The sequence below is a fragment of the Athene noctua genome, chromosome 13, assembly GCF_965140245.1.
Source record: "Athene noctua chromosome 13, bAthNoc1.hap1.1, whole genome shotgun sequence".
In the NCBI taxonomy this organism is placed as follows: domain Eukaryota; kingdom Metazoa; phylum Chordata; class Aves; order Strigiformes; family Strigidae; genus Athene; species Athene noctua.
The window spans coordinates 21,710,792-21,736,485 of record NC_134049.1 but is presented as its reverse complement, the minus strand read 5'-3'; the positions used below and the strand labels follow the sequence as shown (position 1 = coordinate 21,736,485).

Below are 25,694 nucleotides of genomic sequence, written 5' to 3'. Positions count from 1 at the left end.
GCTCATCTCAGCGGGCTTTCCCCAGTCTGCTCCTCAGCCTCACCCTCTGCTCTGATGTTTCCTGCCAGCTCCACCACGACGATGTGTCTCTCCCAGCAGCTGATGCCGTGGCCAGCATCCTGCCCAGAAAGCAGCCGTTCCTACGTGGGACAGAAGCACCATCAGAGGAGAGGAGGTACAGGGGCCACACCAGTTTTTCAGCCCTCTCTTGGCCCCTTCTTCTCATCCTCCTTGTGGTGGTTTCCTCCTTCCTCCATTCTCCCCATATTTCACCCCGCAGCTTCTCCTGCCCCATTGCTGCTGATCTTCCTCCTCGTCTCCTCCACCTTCCTGCACCCCCATCCCCACCAGCACTTGCCTTACCCCAGCACCCCAAACAGGCTCTTGTCTCCTACGGAGGGTTCCCCAGTCAAGGCTTCGCTGGTGTTTCACTCCGCTGGGAGCAGCTGGCCAAGCATGTCCCCCACTTTGTGCTCCCCAGGTCCCAGGAGATCATCGGGGACAACCAGGAGATGGTGAGTGCCAGGAAGACAGGAGGAGCGGGAGGCAGTGGGGGCATGGGGGGGGACAGCAGTTCCCCTGAGGTGGGTCCTGGCTCCCGTGGGGGCTGAAGCCAAGTTTCTGGCAGCTCTATGCTGCCAGTGAGTGAAGGTCTGGGGGTAGAACAGCCCTTGAGTTTGGCTGGAGGGGGATTTATCTTGGGCATGAACCAAGCCCTGGATAAAACAGCTCTCAGGCAGATGGGGAGAAAGGAGCTGAGCCTCTGGCTGCACCTGCCCCCCGCTTCCCCAAGGCTGTGTGATGCTGCTGCACACCCTCCCCATGCCCCAGTCCCTGCCACGGGCCGCTGGCCAAGGCCATGCCCAAGGCTGGGAGCAGGGGGCCAGGGAAACTGGAGGCACGTGGCTCCCTCTGGCCAAGGTCCCCGCTGCTGGGATCCTTTCCCCAGCCTGGAGTGGCAGGGAGGAATTCAGGAGGATCAGCCTGAGAACATGCAAACCCTTGGGGAATTACCTCCCCTCAGCATCACCTGGTAAGGTGTTCCCCAGCCACACGGGTGCTAAAAATCGCCCAGGCTCGTCTGTATAAAATTCACCCTTCAATTATTCTTCACCACCTCCCTTCTTTTAAAGACCTGCAAAGCCCCATAAGGCTCAGAGCTTGAGGCTGACCCCCAGTTCCAACAGTGCTCCGTTCCATGTCCTTGGAAGAATTGCTTTTTCCCCAAGGGGGTGGTAGGAAGAGATGGGGAAAGGGGAGGGGGGGGGGGGGGGTGTCTGTTGGGTGGATGAACAGGTGAGTGGGTGGAAAGGAGAAGGTTTGGAGCAACAAGAGAGAAGGATGGGTGGTTGAAGTGTGGATGGATGGATGGATGGATGGGGAATAGGAAGAGAAGGATGGATAGTTGAGGGGAAGAACTGGATGTTTCTTAGCTCCTCCATGGTGGGTCTGACCCTCAAGACAAATATCCTCAGCTGAACTCTTGCTGCTGGGGAGAGCCCTGGCTGGCAGCGTGGTGCCAGCAGCTCTGCTCTGGGCTGACAGGAGGTGAGCAGCTACCGCCAGGCAATGAAGCGGATGGCGGGGGACCTCCTGTCCCTGCGCCAGCATGTCACCAGCCTGGAGGTGGAGAACAGGCACCTGCGGTGCAGCCTGGCCTCGCAGGAGGAGCTGGGCCACGCTCTGCTCACCAACGTGGACCTGGACGTCATGACCCAGGAGGAGCTGCTGGACAGGCTCGGTGTGTGATGAGGAAGGGGTGGTGGAAATTGGGGGACCCCTCTCCCTGGCACAGTGAAGGGGACGGTGCCGTCCCCTGGTCAGCTGGTGAGGACATGGCACGGGCTGTTGCAGCCACCCTCAAGCGCAAGCTGGTGGCCAGCACGGCAGAGATGAGAAGGCTGAAGAACCGTGTCCAGCAGCTGCAGAATGAGCTGATCCGGGTAAGGACACTGGCAGGAGCGGGCTGCCTGGGGCACGGAGTGGGGATGGAGGAGCGCGGGAGCAGCAGGGAGAGCATCACGGCATCCCCATAGCCAAGAAAGTGCCTGAGAGCCCCAGGACACCCACCACGAGGCTCTCCCGGCCCTACAAGTGATTCCCTGAGGGTTGAGGCTCAGCACAGAGGTCTTTTGGGGCTTTTCCCCTTTCTCTGCCCCCAGAAAAATGACCGGGAGAAGGACCTGATGCTGCTCCAGCGAGCTCACTGGCAGCAGCAAGCCACGCTGAGGAAGTGCCAGGAGAAGGTGGCCAAGACAAAGGGCTTGGAGGAGATGGTGAGGCAGCAGGAGAAGGTGAGTTGAGGGGCATGAGGTTCAGGTGAGGGGGACAGAGGCTCAGTGGAAGAGACGGGACCCTCTGCCCATCCCACCCTCCATGAGTGCCACCTTGTGCCAGGACCTCAGTGTCTGGGGAGAGGGGGTGGTCACACAGCCTTGCCCTGAGCTGGTGACATGGGGCCAGCTCTGCTCTCTCCTGCAGGTGATCGAGACGATGGAGCGGGTGCTGCAGGAGAAGCTCACCGGTGCGGGCAGGAGCACTGAGAAGACATCAGGTGGGTGCAAGTGGAGATGGGGACCCTCGAGAAGGGGACACCCATATACAGCTGCTGGGAGCCCATCTGGTGGCTGTTCCCTTCTGACGGGTTGCACCGGAGGATGGTCTGCAGTGGGAGAGCAGAGCTGGTTCTGAGCCCTCCAGCACCCATCCCTGGCCATGGGGGAGGCAAGGGCTTGCTCCTAGCCCCCATCCCTGCATGGGGCGGGTGTAGGACACATCCCACTGGCCTCCCCACCCCATCCCACAGGTGAAGCCCTCTCCAGGGAGGTGTACACTGCACTGCTGGCTGAGAACTGCAGGCTGCGGGAACAGCTGGCGAGGTCCCCCCTCTCCTTGCCCCCCATCACCCCACGTCCCCCAGCCTTGCCGGTGAGACCAGGGAGGGGGGCACAGGGCTGGGATGTGGGGGCAGAGCCATGGCACCCCCACCACTGAGGGTAACTGGGCATGCTGGGAGCATTACCTAGGTGGTACCTCTGGCTCTGTGGGGTGATTACCACCCCCGTAGCTTCCTGCCCCCATTAACAGGGGGTGGGAAGGGCGAATTAATGTGGCATTGCCTTTCTCCACTCCTATTCATCTCACGGCTTGCAGAGTGTTTTCGGGGGTGTGGAGAAGCTCTCTCTGCTGGCCAGGCTGGAGGAGGCACAAGCCCGCAGGCGGGTGCTGGAGAGGCAGGTGGGCATCACCCTCCGCACCCCACTTGATGGTGGGGAGCTTGGGGTGTTGGGCTGGAGTGGGGGGGCACCTCTGGCCCCCACACCTTGGAGAAAGCCAGCCTGGTTTGGGTCTGTCCCAGCTGGAGGAGGCGACAAGGAGGTGGGGACGGGAGAAGCAGGAGCTCCGCACTCGTCTGCTGGAGCAGGAGCATGGCTTCCCCCACACCTCCACCTCGGTGAGCACACGGGGGGGGACTGGGGCCACCCCACATGGGGGTTGGCAGCTGGTGTTTGCTGTCAGGGGGAAGGAGTTGGGCTCAGGGCCACCCTCTGCACCCAGGCCGCTGGGGTATGGGAGATAGCTGGGGGTATCCATGCCCACCCCCACATCAGGGGGGATTTGCCTCAGGACCTCAGCAAGAGGGAGGGGGGAGGGTGGTCTCTAGGGCCTCAGGAGCCCCCCTAGCATCCCAGGATACCCCCCAACCAACCCCAGACCCCCTTAATGCAGCCCTCTCATCCACACCTGATCCCACCTAGAGAGGGGGGAGAGAGATTTACAGCTCCCCAAAACCTTTCCCATTCTTCACCAGAACCTGCCGGTGATCTCCGCAGCCCCCCCGAGAAGATTGCAGCCCCTGGGCCCACTGCCCTAGCCCACACCCAGCAAGAGAGATGGAGAAACGAAAAGCTGACAAAAGGAGCCTTTTTTTTTTTTTTTTTTCCTGATGAAATTATAGAAAAATTACAGAAAAATCAGAAGCAAAGCTAAATATTTGAGGGTGTTGGAAGAGCATGGCCACAGTCCCCAGGGTGGTCCCTGGGGACCCCCTGAGCAGCTGGAGGGGTGCAGCAGCACCCCCACCCCCACCCCCCCCCCACCCCCCCCCCCGCATTCCTCCAGGGGTTATGGGGGTGGCGGCGGGGCTGGGATTGCTCCAGTTTATCTCCCCCGTGGCGTAAGCACAGCCTTGAGCAGGCTGGAGCGAAGGCAGGGATGTGCGAGCCAAGGCTGTGACCGTGAAAGCGTCCCAGCCGTCCCCCAAATCTCATCCCCAGGCTGGAGTCTGGCTGTAAGGAGCCGAAAGCGCCTGCAGGGCTGTTGGGGGTGGCCCCCAAACCGGGACCGGCTGGGTGTCACCCAGGGTCGGGATCTTCACACCCGGGACTCGAGCGGCCGTAAAGTCAAGTAGATGGGTTTGTCTGGGATCAGGATGAGGTCGAACTTGGTCCCGACTTCCACCGCTCTCATAGTTTCAATTTTAAAGTTCTCCAGGATCTGGGATGAAGGAGAAAAGAGCAGATGGGAAATGTTCTTTCCAACATCAACCTCCCTGGTCCCTGCCAGCACCAAGTCCCTGGGGTCCCCGGCAGCGGGATGCTCACCTGCATGAGGAAGAGCTGCATCTCCAGCTCAGCGATCCGGCGGCCCAGGCACTGCCGGGGTCCGAAACCAAACCCCAGCCCCTTGAAGGGCTTGGGGCCGGCTGCCAGCCAGCGCTGGGGGCTGAACTGCTCCGGCTTGGGGAAGACCTCAGGATCCCGGCCCATGGCGTAGAGACCGACCTGCACCAGTGTCTGTGGGGAAGGATGGGCCCTGTGGGGCTGGGCTCCCCACGTGGCTTTGCCAGCGTTCAGGGTGCAGGAAGGGGGTGCAGGGATGGGATCCAGACCCAGATGAGCCCCACAGCTGCTCCCCCCCATGTCACCCACCCATGCTCCAGGACCCACCTTCACTCAGAGCCCCATGCAAAGCAGGTTGGGGTGAGGAGGGACCCGGTGGCCATGCTCACCTTGGGGGGGATGCGGTAGTCCTGGAGAATGAGCTCTTGCGTGGTGTACCTCTGCAAGGTCACCGCCACGGGGTGCAGCCTGGGAGGACAGGTCACACACACCTGATTTTGGGGACAGCCTGGCCCACCCACATCCCACCTTGACGCACAACGAATGTGCCAGCGATCTGGGGAGGGAAGGAGCTGGGGAGGGGAAAGGGTTTCAGTGGGGGCTCCTCCTCACCTGAGTGTCTCTTTGATGGCAGCTTTGAGCAGCCGGATGGTTTTCAGCATCTTCACCCTGTCCCCCGCTGCCTCCTGCTTGGCAGCCAGGACCTCTGCCCGCAGCTGCTCCTGGATCCCCGGGGACCGTGCCAGCTCGAACATGGCCCACTGCAGTGTCATGGAGGTCTGGAGCGGAGCAGGGGAGCAAGGCTCAACACCAGCCAGGACTTTCTCCCTGCCCAGCAACCCTGCCCGCTCCTTACCGTGTCCACCCCACCCGCCATCATCTCGGTGACGCTGGCCTTGATGTCATCCAAGGGCAGCTTGTCCTGCATGATGAGGCTGCAGAGGATGCCCATGTACTCCTTGGTGCTCTTGCGTTGCAGCCGCAGGTCCCGGTAGACATTTTGTATGCATTTGTCCGCTGAGGAGACATGGAGACCACAGTGTGGCCTTCCTCCCCCAGGGCCATGGTGGAGGAGGAAGACACCAGATGTGGCACCTTAGGACGTTGCTGCCCCAGGCTGGTGGTTTTTCCATAGGAGTTGCCCCTGCTGTGGCTTGGGACTGCAGTCCCTGCTGCGGGACCCAGCAGTGGCTGGGTGGGCACAGAGGATGGGGGGTGAGGATGCCCCACAGGGGGACACCCTGCAGGAGTGTTGTCCCAGGCGCCAAAAGCTATCTGAAGCCACAAGCTCCTCTGGGAGAGCTGATCCCCTCAATGTGATACCCATCATCTGCCCTTCATTGCTCCGGGATGGTTCCCCACTGCTCCATCCCACAAGCTCCAGGTGTGAAAAGTCTTCCGGGCCTTGGTGACTCTGTTCTGGGTGGTTGGACCCAGGAAAAGATCTCTACGCTGGTGAGACGAGGCTGCACTATGGAGCCAGGTCCTCAGAAGGTCCTTGGGTGGCACAGGGAAGTGCAGGCAGGAGGAGCACTCACCCTGGGAGAAGATGGCATCCCAGGCCTGGACATGGTCCCGCCACATCTTGGCGTTGAGGTGGCGGAGGAGGGCGGGTGGCACGTAGAGCATGGGCGAGGTGGTGTGGAACATCAGGGTCACGGCGTCGATGAAGCGCTGAGACTCAGGGTCCACGAAGTCCTGCAGCAGCCCCAGCCGCTCCCCATACAGCACGTGGCACACAGCTGTGAGCACAGCACCCGTGAGGGGCCCTGTCTAGGGGGGACCCTGTTCCCATCCCCTCCACCCTCCCATGGTCAACTCCAGCCTTCCCATGGCTTTGAGGACCTGGCTTGGCCTCCTGCTCCCTCTGCGCATCAGGGGACCATGAAGGCATCTCTTACTGGGTAGGGTTGGCTACCAGTTGATGATTGGTAGGTGATAAAACTGTTTTATCAACAGTGATGAGTTGTTCTCTACTTGTCTGAGGAGAGGACATCCCTCTAGAACCTACAGCTCTGGGGGAGAAGCTTGTTTGCCCATCTCTGCAGATGAAGCTCTGGGAAATGCAGCGTCTTACCCATCTCAGGCACCCTGCAAAAGCATGTTCAGTGTGGGGGACACGTCTTACAGAGACTCCTGCCCCGACACTCACACTCCAGGGCGAAGCGGAAGAGCTCATGGGTGAAGTCGGCTGTCCAGTGCTCCCGGCCGCTCTTCCCCACCTGGGCTTGTGCCCGCCGGACAAAGTCCTCGCCCACTTCGCTCAGCAGAGGCACGAAACCCTCCACCACCTGCGGCGACAGCACCTCCTTGTTCAGCATCAGGCGGTCGGAGCGCCAGGCCTCCCCCTTCCTGCGGGACACCAAGTGGGGGGGATCAGAGGCATCTCCCCCATCCACCCCCCTGGATGATGCCACACCCCAAAGTACGGGACCAGCCAATGTCCCCATCACCCTCCTGACGCTCCAGCTTCTCACCACCCCATGTGTCGGGTCTATCGCGGTAGGACCTGGCAGCCCCATTTTGGGGGGACTCCACAGCCCCCCGACTCACTTGAGGAGCACACCGTAGGGCTTGTTGCGGTAGTCGCGGTAAGCCACCCAGGGGGGCACGCTGAAGCGCTCCGGCAGTGTCCCCTCCGCCTGGAAAAGGGTAGCAGCATCCTGGGGGCTGATGATGTTCACGCTCTCATAGACACCCAGCTTCTCCCTGCCGGGGCACACAGTGGGGTCAGCCCCACACCCTGACCCCCATTCCCACAGCCCTTCACCTCCCCAGATCAACCACCTTCCCCAGGACCCCCAAATCAACCACTGTCCCCCTCGCACCCCTTAAAATGCTATCTGCAGGTCCCATCCTGGGGGATGCAGTGGCTCAGCACCAGGATCAGGCCCCCAGGGCTCAGGCAGGCACAGCAGGGAGTGCTGGATCTGAACCCCTCCTGCTTCCCCCTCTGCCTGGGGATTTCAGCTCCAGACCCCGTGGAGATTGAGGGGAGCAGAGCCCCTCTCCATTCCCCCCACTCCTGACAAGCCACATCTGCAAGGCATGAGTAGGTCTTCCCTCTTGCCCCTCACCGTGGCATCAAGCCTGGCCAGTGCACAGCAAGCCAGGCTGCTCCAGCAGCTCAGCCACCCGCCTCTCACCTGGAGCAGGATTGGGAATAGCAACAGCATCCCAGACTGGAAAGGCTTCCAGAGCTGGGGAGCAGGGGGGGGGATGCTGGGGCCAGACGCTGCCTCACCTGTAAATGGGCCCGAACTGCTGGAACTTGCGAGCCATGATGTGATGGACATTGTGCAAGCCACCCTCCTGCCAGAAGCGGTAGAGGTTGAGCCAGCCGGCTCGCCAGTCACCGGGCAGCTGGTTGAAGGGTCGAGGAGTTGGTGGGATGGGGGTGGCAGCCCCCCCAGCCCAGCGACATGCCCCAGCTCGGGCAGGGGGACATCCCCGCAAAGCGCCTGGCTTGGATGCAGCCCGGGCGAGCATGGGAGCAGGCAGTGGGAGAGGGAGGTGAGGGTGGCCTCGCTCTTATCCCCCAGCTGGCCTCGCTCAAGGCGAGAGGCTCTCGCCCGCCTCCCGATGAGTCACGGCTGCCCCAGGGACGGGGACAGGCGCAGGGCGTTTCGTCCCAGCAAAAAACCAGATATTGGGGCATGGGGCAGCCAAAAGGGGTTTGCAGAGCATCAGCTCCTCCCAGCCTTTCTGTAGCAGGGTTTGCCAAGTGATGCACAGGTCCTGAGCAGCAAAGCGTGACAAGGGATGACGCTGGCAGGTGGCCCGTGCCATCCCAATACAAGTGGGTGCTGTTGCAAGCACTCAAAATGAAAAGCCAGCTGCCAGGGGGAGAAATGTTTCATCTGAAAAATAAAAGATAAAAATGATCTAGGGGACAAAGTAGTGTGGGTTAGACTTAATAAAGCTCAGTCCTGATGGGTCACTGCAGGGGGGGGAACAGCCGTGGGGACTGCCTGGCCATCGCCAGGGGTGTCTCACCTCCACCCTCCCCAGGGCAGAGGGTCCTGGGGGTCACAGGTCCCCCCTTCTCCGGCTCTCCTGCTCCCAAGCATCAGCTGCATGAACCCCAAACACGCCCCCCTTGCCAGGAGGGAGCGTCTTTTTGGGGTGTCATGGACCCCGCGGAGCTGGGGACAAAGGCTCCCACCCCCGAGTGTGGTGGCAGACGGCTTCCCTTGTCCTCAGGCCCAGTAACACCCACTCAGGACTGGTTATCAATGGGGTGTGTGAGAGTTAATGGGGAGGAGGGTGCTGGGGGAAGTCCACGGGCCTTTCTGGAGCATCCCTTTGGGGTGTCCCTGGAGTTGGTCTTGAGGATCCCTGGGGTGTCCCTGGGGTGTCCCTGGAGTGTCAGGATTCCAGGCAGGTCCCTGGTGTCCCTGGACTTTCCTTGGGGTGACCTGGGGGTCCCTGGCAGACGACCTCTCACGGCCTTGAAGGCCTGGAGGAGAAGGAGGAGGAGCTGAAGGAGGGCTCTGTTGGGATTATTCGGGTTTTAAACCTTTCTTGTTTTTATTTTCCCGAGAACCGGGAGGAGGAAGGAGGGTGGAGGATGCCTGCGGCTGAGGATGCGGGGCCGGGCTCTGCGGCGGCTGCGAGGACGGCGACGGGCACCGGGGGGCGCGTCTGCCCCGTGCGCTGCCACCGGCGCCGGGGACAGCCACAGGCCCGGCCCCCTCCCGGAACGGGCTGTGTCCCCTCCCAGGGCAGGGCTCCGTCCCCTCCTCCCCATGCTCCCTGTCCCCTCCCAGGGCAGGGCTCTATCCCCTCCTGTCGCAGCCACCCATCACTCATCCCAGCTGCCACTATCAGCGCAAAGACACCCGCCCTGGGTGGTGTCACCCCCCAGCTCGGTGACCACCCCAGAGCAGCCCCATACCCCGCGGACACGGTGGCACAGTGTCAGCCCACTGTCCTTCACCCCTGGTGCTGTCACTGTCCTGGGTGGGACCTGCTGTGTCACAGGAACGGGGTCAGTCTGGACCAGTTTGGCCACCTTAGTGCTTGTGAAAACACAGGTGTGGGCCCAAGGGACATGGAGAGACACACGGCCATGGCTCTGCCTTTGTGCAGGGCTGGGTGGCCCTGTTGGCCGCCAGCTCTAGCTCCAGGAGGGGACAGCCACCCGTCACACCCAGTGTCACCTCTGCCCTCCCTCTTTCTGCCATCTCTCCAAAGCGGAGCCAGCTCACGGGCTCCATCACCCTGTGTCTGTCCCCTGCATCTCCACGGGGTCCCACACACATCCTCTGTGGGGGCCCTGACCTCCTCCCTCTGTGCCCCCCACCCCAGGAGGTCTCCAAATTTTTGGGGAACCTCCCCAACAGCATTGCCACCCCTGCAGCATGAAGGGAACGTGTTGGTTTGTGTCACCTCTGACAGCCCCCGAGCACGCTGCCCACAGAGGAAACCACCGGCTGCTGCGGTGGGCGCAGGAACCCGCTGGCTGGGGGGGCGCCGATGGAAAGGTTGTTGGGGGGCGCCGATGGAAAGGTTTTTGGGGGGCGGGGGTGCAGGAAACGGGTCGGAGAGGTGCTCAGAAACCCACAGCGTCACTCTTCCCCCAGCCAGCAGAAGTCACAGCGGGGACGGGGCTCTGACTGCTTTTGCTGATGGCCTGGCCGTGAGGAGCAAAGCGGTGGTATGGCGGTGGGAGCCGGCACTTCCCCCGCCTCTGCAGGCAGCAGCTCGCCCACAAAGGCCGCATGACTCCGACGTATGCCCTGCTATTTTGGGATGACCCGAGACAGAAAGCGCTTGCTGGGGACAAGGAGGATCCTTCCAGTGGGGTTTCCTCCTGCTGAGAGGTGGCACCCATGGGCATCGAGCTCTCACTTTTCATCCACGGGGCTTTCCTGGTGTGATATCACCTCCAGTAGCAGGTTGGCTAGCAGGATGACTAACCATCCAGCCCCTTCACACCTTTCTCCCCCCCTCCCCGCCAGAAATCACACCTCCAAGAGGCTGCTGAGAAACCCCCCAGCTTTCTGCTCTGTGGCAGGAAATGTCGCTGAGCCAGCGCTGCAGCCCCAGCCTCAGCAAAACCCCAACCTCCCTGGAAAATGTCCCTCCTCGACCTCATCCCTCAGGCACCAGGGCCGGGAATGTGAAGACTGCAGTGATTTAGCAGAGGGAAGGTGTTTGGGCAGAGCAGCTCATCCTTTCTGCATCTCTGTCCTCCAGAGCTGATATGAGCTGGCCAGGATGGGGCTGACTTCAGCCAGGATGATGCTGGAAGTGGATCTCTTTAGGGTGGAGGAGAATAAAAGGACTGCATCACATCTCTGGGATGGAAAGCAGAGCAGAGCAGGTGTGAAATCGGTGCCTGGAAAATGGGCATGGAGCTGACGGCATTGTTTTCTTACCTTAAAAATACAGCCCACATCCATACATGCATCCATGTGGCTCAGCTCCCTTCTCCTTGAACCCATCCTTTAGGAAAGACAGTGTTATTCATGTATTTTCCAAGCAGCTCTTTTCTTTTCTGCAGTGATTTCATACTGGGGTCTTCCCTGCTTCGCACATGAGCGAATCAAATCCATTCATTGCAAGCTTTCAGCTCCTGCCTACGAGCAGGTGGTTGGGAAAACTTCAGTAGTAAAACTCCTGCACAGAAACCCCCTGTGATTCAGTTTGGATCTGGAGGGGAGGAGAAAAAACTCATTTTCATAATACTGCATTGAAAAAGAAAAAACTTACAGCCGCAAACAGACCGTAGCCGTGATCAAGCAGTTCTTGCCGGAGGGTTTCCCCCAGGAACAGAGCAAAGGGGATGACCCAGCACGTGTTGTGCAGCATCCCTGAGGCACTCGGGGCTGAGCGCATGATGCTTGAGGAGCTGCCAGGGGCACCCAGTGCAACTCATCAGGAGGATGGACTCAGCCAGGACAAGCTTTAATCTGAAACACGGGCAATTCTAACTCGTTTTTGTTGTCCTGCTCCACTAAACTGAATATCCTCTTACTAATTTATTGCATTCAGTCCCGGACCTAAAAATTGCCAGGCTGATGCCTGGTTTTGGGGGTCTTCCTCGAGCTGGGATGGGGTATCTCACCCTGATGGGACATGTCCTTTGGTTGTGATCGGCCCTCAAGGATCTCAGGTTGGAAACTCATGTCTGGAGGTGGAAAAGCATTTGCATGTACAGCTGCAGGGAAGAGGAGCACAGCCACACAGGAGGAAGACACAGTAGTTTCTCCCATGTTTAACTTCCCCCAGCACCTCCTGGGTCTCATCTCCTTTCCAGTAAGTGGCTGGATTTCCCACTCACATCACTCACCACAGACAGCCCCAACCTGCCTTGGTGACGTAGCATCACCCACACCACATCCCTCATGCCCCAGCGTGGACCACAGGCAGAAGGAGCCCAGAGCAGACAGACAGACACCTGTACAAGGCTGCTTAAACCCCTGAGTTCCTCAGGGAAAAGGGGGAAACAGCCACAGGGCAGCAAACACCCCATGCAAGTAGAGCTGCCACATCACTGACAGGAAAAACAGGTCAGATGGAGAAGCAAAGGGCGAAGGCAGGCGGAGGCCGGGTGGGTGGCATGGTTTCGGGCATGTCACCCAGACACATAAACTCAGACTATTGCTCCCTTTCACCAGCCTGTCCCGGGGAAGGGGGTGGTGACACCCGCAGCAGAACTGGTTCAGAGGTGACAGCATGTGGGAGTGCTGCTGGGCCAGCTCCAGCTCTAACTGTGGCTCAGACATGGCTGGGGAGGGCAGCGTGTGCTGGACAGGCTGAGCCCAAGATAAGACAAAAGATAAGGAAAACTCCAGGTGAGGGCTCGGGCTGGTCTTCTCCAGAGGACAGGGAGGGTGGAAGATGCTGTCATGTTGCAGCAGCATCTCTCCATCCCTGGGATGAAACCAGGGATGGCCATTGGGGCATCCTGATTCCCGGCTCCTGCTGGGGTTGCTCTGTACTTCCACCCCACGAGGAAAAGCTGCCCAGGGGGGTGTTATGGCTGGAGACAGCACCTCAGATGAGCCTGCAGCCCATGCGTACCCGGGTGCCTTGCATGGCACAAACAGGCAGCTACTGTGGGATTTTCTCACCAGCTCTTGCATTCGATTCAGGCAGATACAGGACTTCCTGGGTCCATTGTCCTGCCCAGCAAACCCTCCTCCCAGAGCAGCCCCCAAGGCCACCAGTAAAGCTGGAGGCAGAAATAGCCCTCCAATACAGTGCTGGGAATAAATAAAATGCTCTCGAGGCTTTTGTTTCAGCCATGTGGCTGTTCCCGCTCCGCCTGTGCCAGAGGAAGCCTGCAGAAACTGCTGCAATACCTGACCTTCCTGTGCGTGCCCGCCCCCATCGAAACAAGGCTCCCAAAATAACTCACTCAAACAATGTGGCCATAGTCTGGGTGAGGGTGGTGAAGCCTCGGCTTTCCCCTCCAGCAGCCCTGAAGCCCTTAACAAACCCCGGTGCATGTGTTTGCCCATGGCCTTTGGGTTATTGTATTTATAGGAAACAGCCCCCGGCCACGGGAAATGTGGCCCAGAATAAACCACAGCCTGAAATGTTCAGTCTTTGTTGCTTTTCTCAGGAAATTTAGCAAAAAGCTCTGTCTTTTGTCCTGTGTGTCCTCAAGGAGTGGAGACAGGGACCCGTTTGCAAAGGCTGGGCTGGGGAAGAGACATTGCTGCAGTCCCTCTGCAGGTCCGTGGGGTCTCTGCATTACCCAGGGACACAGGGATCTCCCCGTGGCACTTGGTCCCGTGCTCTCAGCCTTCTTCTTGGGCAAGAAAACTGAGCCCAGGCAGCCGAAATGATGTTATCACAGCCCTGCGCCCTGCACCCTGCACAGCCCCAGCCCATCATTTCCAACCCGCTCCCTGGGACTCAGCATCGCCTTGGCTCACCACACCCAGCCCTCCACTCGCCTCTTCCCAGGACACTGTGAAACACTCCGGTGTCCAGGGTTATAGTGAGGGGTTTTAGAGATTTGATGATCCAACGCTTGGCAGCAAAAGAGCTGGAAACTCAAACACCTCGGCGTCCGCATACAGCACCCGAGTGGTAACACCTGGGCGCTGGGTTTCTCTCCCAGTCCTGAGTGAGCTCCCCACCTCCTCTCGCTGCAAGGGGGGACTGCCAGAATCACACTTCTTGTTTTAGCTCTGCTGAAACTCGCTTGCCTTTCAGGCTCATTTCTCCTTCTTTACGTCAAGATGCCACAGCCACATATGCTGCCGGCACCAGCGGGAAGTTTTCTGCCAAACCCAGTGCTAAGAAAGAAACAAGGCAGGGAACGCTTTCGCTTTCAGCTGCCAACCCCCCCTCCCGAAGATCAGGGACCTGCAAAACTCTCTGGAAAATCCTGCATTGGGACCTCTGGCACAGGTCCCAGGGGACAGAGGTGCCCGTCACTGCATCCCTGTGTCCCAGCTGGTCCCCCATCACCTTCAATGCTTTGCAAAAGGAGCTCATCAGTGCATTGCTGCAAACCAGGGCTGGAGCTCACGGGGGCTCCTACCTAACTGCCAAGGCCTAAATATTTTCTGACGGTACCTGCAGGAACAGGCCCTGCAGCCAGCGCTAAGAATAGCACACAGAAAGGCAGCTGGGCACGGGTTTAAATGAAGCCGCGACCCTTTGAAAGCCCTGCAAAGGGGGGCCGAGCGCTGCGCCGGGTCTGCTGGGCTCTGCAACCGGTTCTGCCATTGTGCCGAGGTGCTTTGATGGAGGGTTTGAAAGAGAGAGGGAGGTATTGTTCTCTCCTGCTTTTGTTGGCACGTTTTAAAAGCTTGAATTGCTATTCCCTGCTTCCCTCCATCCCAAACCCGGCCTTTCCCCCCACCACCACCCCCGGCTGTCAACCATCAGCTCATTTTTCCCCAAAACCAGCAAAAAGAGAGCTGCAAGTTCAGCACTGCTCTGTTTCACGGGCTGCCAGCCAGGCAGCCCCTGCCTTCATTCCTAAAAACCATTCCCGACGTCAGAGCCAAGGGTGCGCGGGAGCATCGTGACTCCTGCCCAGCTCCCGGCGAGCTGCAGAGGCACAGGCAGAAGGTGCCGGGACCCACGAGGACCCGCCGCTGCTATTTCTATCCCCGGCTCTGGGCAGGTGGTGGGCGGCGAGGAGCGGGCTGCTGCTAACACACCCCCTCCCGTGGGTTTTTCCAGCAGAAATTTGCCCAGCTTCTCACTTCTGACGGGGCCAGCCTGAAGTGGGAGCGGCAAGCCCAGGGCACGAGGGGTAGGCTGGCGCTGGGCTGGGGCTGCTGCTGGGGAGGAGCGACAGGCGAGACACGGAAAAGGGTGGGGGGACCCCTTGGTCATGGGGGAAGAGGGACAGGGGAGAGCCCAGCCATCGTCCCAGCAGCATCCCTCGGCTCCTGCTGAGAAACACGGCATGTGCCTGCTCTTTTCCATTCTTTTATTTCAACGATCACATTCTCACTTTGGTCACAGCTCTGAAAGGTTTTTTTGGTAGCTGTCGTGGTGTTTGTTTTTTCTCTTCTCTAATTTGAACCCACTTTCTATAATATTATAAAATTATACAAGTACAGTAATCATCAGTTGATAATAAATAGGTATTTGTTAGTTCACAAAGTTAAAGTGCTTTGAGAAGGGATGTAAGAAGCTCTATCCTAGATTCAGGGGGGGGTAACTTGGAAATGTAGTGCAGTAGGAAGCTCTAGCCCGTTGTCCATAGTCTGCGGTCACGAGAGGCACTGGGCATCTTGCCCCCCTTGCCAGAAAGACCCCTCGGGCACTCCTGAGTGTCTCTGAGCAGGCACGAAGCAGGAGCCGTGCTGCTGTGACAGGTTATTGGAAGCATGAGATAGGATGCCCCCTCCGTTACATGGCCTGAGGCTGGGGCAGTCCGGCCATCGAGAGGGCTGGGAAAGGTTTGGACAAGGTGCGGGATCGCCCCTGGCCCACAGGCGCAGGGAGAGCATCCCTGTTTTTCACAGTTTAGTCTTGCTTAAAGACCTCAAAGCCCAAGGGAAGCAAACCCTGCTCCTCCCCTGTCCCCTCACTGCGAGGAGAGGGGCGGATCTGCTCCGGGCGGTGGGGGCAGTCGTAGCCCCCCCGGCCCGTCGGCATCGCCCTGAGATCAGCAGCCTGCCGCCTCTTTCCCTGAGGAAGCCCGGTCCCTCTCCCGGAGGAGAGGTGCTGGGAGCAGGGGCTGCCTGCTGCCCACAGATAAATGCCCTTAGCTGCCTGCAGAGGATTTGTGCGTTTAAAACTTCTTCCCAGGGCCTCTCAGGTTTGGTTTGGGCTCTGCTTCCACCTTCTCTTCCTGTCCCCTTCGGTCTGTCCTTCCCCACACCCCAAATCTAGTCATCTTCTGAGGCTTTTCCATGCAAAATGCTAACCTCATGCCTGCCCTTGCCTTGCAGGTTTCCAGTGCTACTTCCTGATCTCCCTCCCACTTCAAAGCCAGCTGCAAAAAAACGTAAAACAAGCCAAACTGTAAAACCCTTCCAGAGCCCAATTCTCCAGACCAGAAGGGGACTCACGTGTGGCACTGGGAGCATTCCAGCTACTTGCCAACCTAGACAGACATTAGCCACTAAAAACTTGGAGGCATCAGTCCCCGCTCGGAGCGAAGCACAGATCAACCAGTTAGAAAGGGCTGGCTCCTCCTCTTCATCACATGCACGTTCCCAAAGAGAGGAGTCATCGTGCCCTGAGGATCAGTGCATGCACATCGGCAGAAGTCCCCTGAACGTCCGCACCCAGGGTAGGCTCAGGACAATCACCAGTACAGAGCTACCACTATGGGCTTGAGGAGAGGCTGACGCCGCTCCCTTCACGCTGCTGGGTACTGTGAATGTCCCCCCACACACTTGGGTACCCCTTCCCTCCCTGTCCCCAAACCCTGCTCCATCTGGCCGTCGCATCTTCCTTGCCCTGACTCTTCCACCAAGGCCAAAGATGGAGGGGCTGCTGCCCTGGACCCCTTTTGGGACAGTCAAAGATTAATGTCCGAGGAGCGACTAAGAGAGTGGGGATCTCGCCTCAGGAATGGACAGCAAGTGCAGGAAGAACGGCAGCAGCCAGGATAGTGGGAACACAGTCCCGTCATGTTCAGTGGAAGAGCTTCACCAACAGCACCATCAGGAGCAGCTGCAGCCAAGAGCCAAATGTCATGGTGGCCTGGCCCTTCTGGGACATGAACCTGAGCTGGTTGACCAGGCGCTCCTTCACCAGAGCCTGCTTGAAGCCGTCCTCCTCCGAGATGCAGACGTAGTGGCCGTAGTGAACGTGGCTCACGTTCTGGATGAAGTGGAAGCAGTCCTGCTGGGGGTGGGTGGTGTTGCAGGTCTTGATGAGGCTGTTGTTGTGGTACCAGTTGTAGGTGGCATAGTGGGACTCAATGGGACAGTTGAGGTAGTAGCGGGAGAAAGGGACGACTGTGATGTTCTGATAGTCATCTACTGGAAGAGATTGAGAAGGGAGGGATGAGACAGGCGTGTCCAGGAACCACAGATCCCCCCACAAGTCCGGGAGAAAGAACAGTTGGGTCAATGGGGACATGTTACACAGCCATGTAATGACAACGACAGCGCCTGACCCATGCCTGGTGAAGTCTGTGGGACTCTCCTGCCAGGACGTCAGCAAACATAGAGTTTAAGACCTCTCACCCAGCTCAGAAACACATTATCTAGTGATGAACTCCACGCTGAGACTTGCTTGATGTCTTCGTTTCCGCACGGTTATTCCCAGTTTCCCAGCAATGAGTTGCACAACCCATAAAAAGACCTAAGAATCAGCCACCCTGCCCCAAACACTCCCTGGATACATGGCCTACAGCTCAAAACCTTTACATACCTTCCTTAATATCTCCCTTTTGGCACGTTCCTCTCCACGGGTCCAGGTTCAGGTTCTGACGCACCTCTCTAGCAGAGGGGAATAAGCATTAAGAAAGTATTAACGTCAAGCTAGGAAAGGAATCGCCCATATGAAATACAGTGGATCGGAGAAGGAAGACAGTTTAAACAGCTGTGATTACCTGGACAGATACGTCTTCAGAGGCTGGTGGATGACAGATGTGAGACCCAGCTCACCACAATCAACTGTTTTTAAACAGCATCACAACCAGCAGAGCTATACACACTTCTAACACCAAAAAGGGGCCAAGTGCTCAAAATCCATTGACCTCTCTCTCTCCAGAGCAAGGGTGCCCAGGTGGCCAAGGCCAGTGGTATCCTGGCTTGTATCAGCAATAATGTGGCCAGCAGGGACAGGGAAGGGATCTTACCCCTGTGCTCAGCACTGGTGAGGCTGCACCTCAATTACTGGGTTCAGTTTTGGGTCCCTCACTATAAAAAGGCCATTGAATGACTGGAGTGTGTCCAGAGAAGGGCAACGGAGCCGATCTGGAGCACAGGTCTGCTGGGGAGTGGCTGAGGCAACTGGGGGGGTTTAGTCTGGAGAAGAGGAGGCTGAGGGGAGACCTCCTGGCCCTCTGCAACTCCCTGCCAGGAGGGTGCAGAGAGGGGGGATGAGTCTCTGGAGCCAAGGAACCAGCAACAGGACAAGAGACAATGGCCTCAAGCTGCACCAGGGCAGGGTCAGGCTGGCTCTGAGGAAGGATTTCTTTGCAGAAGGGGCTGTTGGGCATTGGAATGGGCTGCCCAGGGCAGGGGGGGAGTCCCCATCCCTGGAGGGGTTGAAGAGTCGGACTGACCCAGCGCTGAGGGATCTGGGGGAGTTGGGAACGGTCAGGGTGAGGTTCATGGTTGGACTGGAGGAGCTGCAAGGGCTTTTCCAACCAAGATGATTCTGTGATTTTGTGTGAGGGGTGCTGCAGGAGGGACAGATCCCTGCAAAGACAGAGTTTTTGGGGACAGCGCAGATGTCTGAGCTGTTACTGCCTGGATATGATGGGCTCATCTCTCTCTGTGATGGGAAGATGGCCTCAAAACCACAGGCAGCCCTGGCCAGGAAGGGGAGTACTGAGGCTCTGGGTATTTCTTAGCACAAAAACCAGCCACGTACCGGTTTAGATAAACCGACTGACAAGTGCCATTGAACCACCCACAGTACGGATCCCTCGCCAGCAAGCAGCTGTGGCAGTTATTGCGATACACCCCGCACATGTCCATGGGTATCTCTACGACTTTATTTGTTGAGCCGACGTAGAGCATCGCCTGCAGGAGGGAAGCAGAAGGGTCGATCATCTCAACACTGTGTCCCAGTGCCACCTTACCAGTGTCCAACCCTTCTCCTGCAGCTTCACTCTGATACTGGGGTAGTTTTCACCAGCGGGGCTGGTAGGTCTCTAGGCAATACAGTCATATCCCCCCACCATGGCAGGGGAAGCGACCATCCTTCCCCCCACTATCCCTGTGCATAAATAGTTTTGCTCCTTCAGTGACAGCAGTGTTGTCAGCTCCGGGATGGAGCACCAGCGCTGTCTGACAGCTCATCTGCCAGCGAGGCTGGACAAGGAGAGGGAAACTGCAGGGGGAGGGGAACAGTGTGCTGGGATTTGGCCCAGGGAGTAAACAGCCGCGTTCTTCCCTCGCCTCCAGAGGAGAGGGGGCATCCAAAAAGCTCTATCATCCACTGACCACACAGAGAGTTACCCAGAACTGGGGACATCAGCCCAGTTGGCAGAATTTAGCAAAGCACACTGCGAGGCCCCCCACAAACCCATCCTGAGGTTACTTCAAGATCCAGGGGATGTCATTAAACCAGCTGTCCCTGCCTCCCCCGCTGCCTACTTTTAAAGCTACAGCCCAACCTGCTATTTTCCTTTCCGTGGAGCAGGCAGACACCCACCCTCTTGTGGTCCAGGATCATGGACTGGATTGGGTCCTTCTTTGGGAAGACCTGGAGCTCCATGATGTTCTGCACCCCATCCGGCAGCTCCATGATCTTGTGGATGGATCCCTTGTCTAGAATGAAAGAGGGGAGAGCCTTGATGAAGAATGCTGAGAGCAGAAAGGCAAGGCAGAGGGACTGCAGGCAGGGCTGGGGAAGCCAGGCAGAGGGCCAGCTCTGCCTCCAGCCCTTGCTGTGGCAGACACTACCTGCTTTGCAGAGCCAGGCTTAACTAGATTCCTGAAACCAGCCACTCAGAGAGGATGGGACCTTTCTCAGAAGGAGCCTGCTTGCTCTGCTAGGAAATTGTCCCCCAGACAGCAGTGTTCCCCACAGCAGAGCCTTGTCAGCCTCGCAGCCAAGAGCCACGAGGAACTCATTTCCCATTGCCCTTCGGGCCTGGCTGTGCCTGCTTTGATCAGCAGCACTATAACAGACTCAGCAAGAAAAAACAACCACTCCAGAGCTCTGCTCTGCTTTGATCAGTGGCCTGTTTTTGCATGAGCCTCATCTCACCGCTCGCCTGAGGCTGAAACTTGGGTTGTGCCCTTCTGTTTTTCTAATTAAACTGACTCCCCTCCCCAGTTAAACGACTCCCAAGTGGTGATTTAAGAAAATGAGTCAGTTTGGTGGAGGGGTGGAAAGGAAGATCCTGAGGGAACAGGGCTCAGGAATCCTCATTGTTTACCCTCTTCGTACTTGCACAGTCTCCCCTTCCCAAACGGTTGCTCCCTTCTCCACCATCAACCATGGGGAGGTGACAGACGTGACCCCAGGTCAGGCAGGGATTAGGACCCCCCAGGTGCTGGCCTTTGGCTCCACACCTGCCCCAGTGAGGGTGGGCACCTGCCTTGCCAAGCCCTGAATCCTGGAACAAGCTCCCTGGCAGGTCTCTACAAGGTGTTAGGTGCATTTGGGCTAAGGCTTTCGGCAAGACCGGAACAATCTGAGTATTCGTGGGCCCTAATCCAACCCAGGCCACCTACTGAGAGCCGTCTGCATTCTTTTAATCACAGATTAGGAAACAAAAGCCCCAGAGAGTCCCTCCACAAGTGTCAGTGAACAAATCCCAGCACAGTGCAGGAAGAGGGATGAGCACAGCTGTAGGGAGCAAGCCCAGGGAGGCAGACAGGCAAGAGAGGGAAGTGCTGGGTTAGGAACCTTTGCACCTTCTGGGCAGCAGAAAGCTGCACTGTATGGGAACCCAAGCAGCTGCCGGAGTGAACTGGCCAACCTTTTGCTCTCCATCCTGTTCACCTGCAGCTGAATTGCCCTGGCCCAGCTCCACAGCATCTGTGCTGCCCCAGGACCGTGTCTCCAGCCAGAGGTGCTGGCCTCGCAGGAAGTCTGCGCCTGCTGCACTAGAGCAAGCAGGGACAGGAGATGACAGAGTGGGTCCCTTTGCAAAGGATTTCCGCTTGACAGGGTAAAGCTGCACCTGGGGAGAGCTGTGCTACCCCTTCCTTGCCCTAAAAGCACTTGGCCTGAGACCTACCACAGGCTGAAGCAGTCCAACCGGGTAAATCCCATGTGCTGGGATTCTGCTTTCAGTGTGTCTTTGGCTAGGCAGCCAAATTGGATGTATTTATCTGTACTGGGACTTGGCAGCTCTTTTCTGCTTGACAAACATATGCCAAGCTGGGAAAACAGCCCCTTGCTTTGCTCTGCACTGGGGGCCTCGTCTGCTTCCCTTGGGTTCCCTGCCCTCAAGGGGAAAGCAAACTCCGGGGAACTCCAAAGGGCTTTACCTGTTGCCAGATAAAGCACATTGTAGTGGCGTCCGTCCCCCGCAGAGACCTCGTGCACCCCGATCTTCTGGTAGCGGTGTTTGTTGTGGAATAAGGGGCTCTTGGTAGGGGAGAGGGGCTCCACCCGGTCCTCCACCTCTGGGTGGCTGTCGGCAATCTTGAAGGTCTCGCTCGGGGTGTGTTGTCCAGAGGAAACGCACTGCGGCAAGAGGGGACAAAAGCCACAGTCAGAGTCAGACGGGTCCCTGAGGCTGAGGCTCGAGGGCAGGAGAGCAAGGCAAGGCACAGCACGGGTCCCTCAGCCCACAGGATGCCCAGGCACAGCACACGAGCCCTGCGGCTGCTGTGATTGTGCTCATGACAGGTCCTACCAGCAATGTGCCCTGCAGAAGTCACATTTCAGTAGACTCACACCCTGTCACGCCCCCAGAGGCTCAGGGGAGCCTCCCCCCATGCTGCTGTTTGCTGCCAAGTCAGTGGTGCACCTGCAACCGCAGGGCTGGGCTGCAGCCTGGCTCAGTGAAACCCACAGGGTTCATAAACACAAGGCAAGACATTGTCCTCCAGCTGCACACAGGAGAGCTCACAGACCTGTTTGCCTAGGCACGTAAGAGACTGTTTCCCTTTGCTTTCTATGAAGGCATTGGGCCTTATCCAGCCTCCTTTTGTTTCCATCAACAAAGTTCAGTTCCTTCCCACAGTGCTTACAATCCTCCTCATGGCCTCATCTCAGCGGTGGGACCTTCCCCTCTGCCCACTGCAGTGGCAGAGCAGGGACCAGCTCTCCCAGTCTCGGGAGGTCTCTCCACTTCACATTTACCACTCACTCACCTGCCCAGGCTTGATCTCTGGGTTGGGTCCATTATAGCCTTTGAGTTTGGATGTCCGAAACACATTGTCAATGTCCCCAAAGGAATAGACACAAACAGCAGAGCTTCCCCTGCAAGCAGTGAGACAAAGAGAGGGTCAGGGAGCCATCAGCCCTATGGCTGGGGCATGGCATCACACCTTTGCCCACTGTGTCCACTCTGGCTGCTTCCCATCCACGTGCCTGCCAGAAAGACTAAAGGGCTAAAAGAAAAGATTTTGCCCATGGGAGACGACGTGCCCCCCGTTTTCCAAAGACCCTCACCAGGTGTTTGTGAAGAGCCCGTAGACTTTGGAGTGCCGCCAGTCACTCGCAGGGACAAAGAAGACATCTTGCAACCAGTTGAAGTTGCCCTTGGTTACTGGGTCGACACAAATCAAGCTGGCCTTCAGGAAGGTGGTCCACTTGGAAGCAGAAAGCGAACTGGTTCCCCCTTTATCTTCCTGAGGGAGAAGCAAAGCAGGGAGTCAGGGCTTGGCAGAGAAGCACACAAAGACCCTCCCTGTCCAGCATCTTGGGTGGATAACTGAGGGATGCTCCAGAGGTATATCTGGTGCTTGTCACTTCAACAATCATGCTGCACAATACCTCAATGAAACAGAATAGGGCTTCCTCTCCCCTAGATGCAAGATGGGACCCAGAGGATAAGAAGGCCAAAGGACATGGCCGTACCCCACACAAACTCTGTGGCAAAGGAGAGATTTGAGCCAGAGGGGCGAAATCATGTACCAATAACACCAGGTGAGCTGGTGTGTCCATTTGCCACTCCTGTAACAGTCTTGCCTCCCACCATAGACTGTTCCCATGGTACCTTACACAGCTGGGCCACTCGGGAGATGTTTCTAGGGGCCTCGGGACTCTTATCTGGGTTGTCTTCACGAAAGAAGTAGTAAATCTTGTCCTGGTGAGGCTCTTCATGCCTTAATGTGGTGGCTTTGACAAACTGAGGGTCTGAAAAGGGAAGTGAGCCATCAGAAAACCTTGGCCTGAATGCACACGTTTCATCTGAAAAGCCAACAGTGGGGACCAAAGCAGTGTGCTCTGCAGCTAACCATTCACCCTCAGACAAGATGAGAAAAGGCAAACACTGTCTGTGCTCCAGGCAAAGGACAGGACCAAGCCTATCCTCTACACCCGACCAGTGCATCACACTGACAACTGCTCTTCACGTGCCCAATGGGTTCCCCTTCCTCGCCCTCCTGCCCAGCTCCACGCAGCCGTTCCCTTGAAGGCCAAGTCTGCAGAGCCCAGTGCAGCCTCAGCTGCTTGGCAGCAAAGCAAACCCCTTCTCCCTCCTTGTGCAACAGAGCTGTTATTGCAGAGGAAGGCTGCCTCGGTGGGAGCAAGCTGCACTGTTGTTTGTGTTTGCTGTGGAAAACCCAGTGATGCTCTTCCTATTAATACACCACTGCCAGCAAGGGCATCCCCAGCAGCAGCAGGGTCCCTCTGAGCATTGTTAGCTGGTGTCCCCATGGCAGGGAGTTCTGTGTAAGTGTGGGATTGGCCTTGTGGCTCTATCAGGTTTGTTTGCCGGTGCCTTGATTAACCCCTCTCCACTGCCCTGCTTGAACAAGTCCTGCTTTACCCTGGTGTCACTTTGATTTGATTTTTTCTTTGGGCAGGGGTTCAATAATCTCCTGTTCCCAAGTGTCACTGGGGAGGCTTGGGGGAAGGCAATGTAATAAGCTAATGGGAATCGAGGAGGGTCCTTTCTCTCTATTCCCCACCCTATCCCATGCACAGCCCAACATACACCTGCCTCACGGTCTGGGTGGGGATTTGGAAAGAGTCACTGCCTGGAGTGGAAGTTGTTGTTCTTGTTTCTGCCACTGCACAGCAGCTGATGGGCACCTTTACACAATCATATTTCCTTCCAGCATCTGACAGGGAACTTGCCACCCATTTCTCGCCATTTCCCCATCTCCTCACCCTGAGCAAAGGAACTCACATGTCATTTGTTTTGTCCCAGAAGCAAAGAGATGAAATTTCCCCAGCTGGCAGCAAGAGAGTCCTGTGGCCGTGGTCCCTCCTCACTGGCATCACAGACAGTGACCCAATCAGCCCTCCCCGCAGCTTTAGGGGTAACCCAACCCAAACAAGAAGCTCTGCAGCTACACCCCAGCTGGGCAGAGAGGATGTACCCCTCCAAGCTGTGCTGGGTACTTATGGCCCACAGTTGTGGACTGACAAAGAGTCCACCTTATCTGTCCGACTAGGCAAAGCAGCAAGTCCCACATCTTCAGGATCCCCCCTCTGTACTTACTCTGCATCACTGTGTCACTGGTGTAGAGCTCTCCACCCCCTCTCACTCGACGGAAACGGGGTATCTTGCCGTTCTGCTGGCTCTTCTTGATGGTGGAGTAGATGTCATGACCTATGGGATAGGAAGGCTCATTTGCAGAGGGCTGTTTCCGGATGGAGCAGATGGGTTTGTGAAAAGAAAACAAAGAACCAAGAACTCTGTGGGCACACGGACTCATGGGGATTGTCGATACAGGTCAAGAAACCCAGTCCTGACTGCCTAGGACTGAGCAGGCCTGGCAGGACTCCCCCAGTCCTTTTCCTTAAAGAGTGGCAGGGCCAGATTCTTGCTGTATATCTGGGAAGGATCCTCATCTGTCCCTCTGCCAGGTCCAGAGCAGTCGAATTCCTGCAGTTTCCCCACTGCTTCTATTGCCCTCTAACCTCCTGCACAAAGACTCAACCCCCATGTTCTGGACAGGAATGAACAACCTTGTGCCATGCTCTGTCCTGGAAGGTTCTGCATTTCAATGAGGCAAAAGCAAGAAGTGCTAGGGCCGATCACCTACTAGAGCAGAGGGATAAAGCCCCTGGAGCAGCCTCAAGATGTCCCTTTTTTTAAGAGCTCAGCCTTTCTGCACAGCACTATGACTGAATTACGTGAGCAGTGAGACCTACCATCAACAACGACGAGGGTATTCGAGTCAGGCGTGAAAGGAGCAATACCTCTCCCATCCCACGAAGTGCTCTCCTTTCTCTGCGTCTGGGTAAGGACAGAAATTTTCCCTAAGTGTGACCAGTTCAGGGAAGGCAGGGGAGAACGGCACCCACATCCACTCCTAGGGCAGAAAAGCAGCCCAAACTAGGGGAGGATGGGCCAGGCAGAGCCCCTGCTGTGGCAGGAGGTGAGGAGAGGGGGGCTACAACAAGTGAGCACAGAGGTGGCACGTGTAGACCTCTGCTCATGCAGGCTGTCCCATGCTGTCATGATAAGCTCCTCGAGGGAGCTGGCATTTGGGCATTTCAGAGCACTCTGTGAAGGAGAGGGGGATCAGAGCACCATTTTACAGATGGAGACAGCACAAAACAAAACAGCAAGTGCTTTGCTTTGGTCCCATCACAGGTGGCCACAGCATACCAAGTTCCAGCAGGTGGGAGCGCAGGCGCCGGTCCCACACACTAACATCCCATCTCCATACTTCTCCACTAACGTGAGGTAATTTTTATTGTCCTCCTGCAAGAGAAAGAAGAGGAGCATGAGTGGCTGTGAATGGCAGAGCATAGCCCCACAGCACTACCAAGCACAGTGCTGTATGGCTTCCTAGGTTTTTCATGGGTCTTAAAACCAGAGGAGGAAACTAGTATCATCTCATCTCCTGCTCCACAGGCACTGGAGGTCTTCAC

The 25,694-nt window shown here is 57.5% G+C and overlaps 4 protein-coding genes across 6 annotated transcripts in view; 1 reads left to right on the top strand and 3 right to left on the bottom strand.

The window, feature by feature from the left end:
• CCDC33 (coiled-coil domain containing 33) overlaps nucleotides 1–3,990 on the top strand; it is a 43,590-nt gene extending 39,600 nt beyond the window's left edge. The window contains exons 14-23 of the mRNA XM_074917508.1: nucleotides 69–175; nucleotides 482–515; nucleotides 1,546–1,741; nucleotides 1,855–1,943; nucleotides 2,163–2,294; nucleotides 2,482–2,554; nucleotides 2,807–2,928; nucleotides 3,154–3,237; nucleotides 3,334–3,454; nucleotides 3,812–3,990. Of these exons, the coding sequence (XP_074773609.1) occupies nucleotides 69–175; nucleotides 482–515; nucleotides 1,546–1,741; nucleotides 1,855–1,943; nucleotides 2,163–2,294; nucleotides 2,482–2,554; nucleotides 2,807–2,928; nucleotides 3,154–3,237; nucleotides 3,334–3,454; nucleotides 3,812–3,990 (1,137 nt within the window). The remainder of the gene's footprint in view (nucleotides 1–68; nucleotides 176–481; nucleotides 516–1,545; nucleotides 1,742–1,854; nucleotides 1,944–2,162; nucleotides 2,295–2,481; nucleotides 2,555–2,806; nucleotides 2,929–3,153; nucleotides 3,238–3,333; nucleotides 3,455–3,811) is intronic.
• A 384-nt stretch (nucleotides 3,991–4,374) lies between these two features.
• LOC141965655 (cholesterol side-chain cleavage enzyme, mitochondrial-like) lies at nucleotides 4,375–4,922 on the bottom strand. Its single transcript, XM_074917507.1, has 2 exons — nucleotides 4,605–4,922; nucleotides 4,375–4,497 (listed from the first exon to the last, which is right to left on the bottom strand). Exons 1-2 carry the CDS (start codon nucleotides 4,920–4,922, stop codon nucleotides 4,375–4,377), a joined length of 441 nt encoding a protein of 146 aa, XP_074773608.1.
• A 20-nt stretch (nucleotides 4,923–4,942) lies between these two features.
• LOC141965464 (cholesterol side-chain cleavage enzyme, mitochondrial-like) lies at nucleotides 4,943–8,233 on the bottom strand. The gene is made up of 7 exons (XM_074917128.1): nucleotides 7,867–8,233; nucleotides 7,176–7,331; nucleotides 6,775–6,974; nucleotides 6,161–6,364; nucleotides 5,479–5,639; nucleotides 5,235–5,401; nucleotides 4,943–5,090 (listed from the first exon to the last, which is right to left on the bottom strand). Exons 1-7 carry the CDS (start codon nucleotides 8,109–8,111, stop codon nucleotides 4,952–4,954), a joined length of 1,272 nt encoding a protein of 423 aa, XP_074773229.1. The 5' UTR covers nucleotides 8,112–8,233; the 3' UTR covers nucleotides 4,943–4,951.
• A 6,790-nt stretch (nucleotides 8,234–15,023) lies between these two features.
• The window catches only part of SEMA7A (semaphorin 7A (JohnMiltonHagen blood group)), a 36,130-nt gene continuing 25,459 nt past the window's right edge, over nucleotides 15,024–25,694 (bottom strand). For 2 of the 3 annotated variants that reach the window (XM_074916743.1, XM_074916741.1), the window contains 11 exons: nucleotides 25,429–25,524; nucleotides 24,969–25,053; nucleotides 24,313–24,423; nucleotides 22,861–23,000; nucleotides 22,314–22,492; nucleotides 22,013–22,121; nucleotides 21,182–21,380; nucleotides 19,392–19,507; nucleotides 18,606–18,757; nucleotides 17,436–17,503; nucleotides 15,024–17,041 (listed from right to left, as the gene is read on the bottom strand). In XM_074916743.1, the coding sequence (XP_074772844.1) occupies nucleotides 16,692–17,041; nucleotides 17,436–17,503; nucleotides 18,606–18,757; nucleotides 19,392–19,507; nucleotides 21,182–21,380; nucleotides 22,013–22,121; nucleotides 22,314–22,492; nucleotides 22,861–23,000; nucleotides 24,313–24,423; nucleotides 24,969–25,053; nucleotides 25,429–25,524 (1,605 nt within the window). In that variant the 3' untranslated portion in view covers nucleotides 15,024–16,691. The remainder of the gene's footprint in view (nucleotides 17,042–17,435; nucleotides 17,504–18,605; nucleotides 18,758–19,391; nucleotides 19,508–21,181; nucleotides 21,381–22,012; nucleotides 22,122–22,313; nucleotides 22,493–22,860; nucleotides 23,001–24,312; nucleotides 24,424–24,968; nucleotides 25,054–25,428; nucleotides 25,525–25,694) is intronic. The other variant, XM_074916742.1, reaches the window with a different exon arrangement.

Bases quoted from the DNA above. Each gene is read 5' to 3' on its own strand.
- LOC141965655 (XM_074917507.1), bottom strand. From the start codon at position 4,922: ATGGGGGGGAGCAGCTGTGGGGCTCATCTGGGTCTGGATCCCATCCCT. The intron at 4,498-4,604 runs GTGAGCATCCCG...CCTTCATCCCAG, and splicing joins TGCAGCTCTTCCTCATGCAG to ATCCTGGAGAACTTTAAAAT.
- LOC141965464 (XM_074917128.1), bottom strand. From the start codon at position 8,111: ATGCTCGCCCGGGCTGCATCCAAGCCAGGCGCTTTGCGGGGATGTCCC. The intron at 7,332-7,866 runs GTGAGGCAGCGT...GTGCCCCGGCAG, and splicing joins CAGTTCGGGCCCATTTACAG to GGAGAAGCTGGGTGTCTATG. The intron at 5,640-6,160 runs GTGAGTGCTCCT...ATGTCTCCTCAG, and splicing joins GGATGCCATCTTCTCCCAGG to CGGACAAATGCATACAAAAT.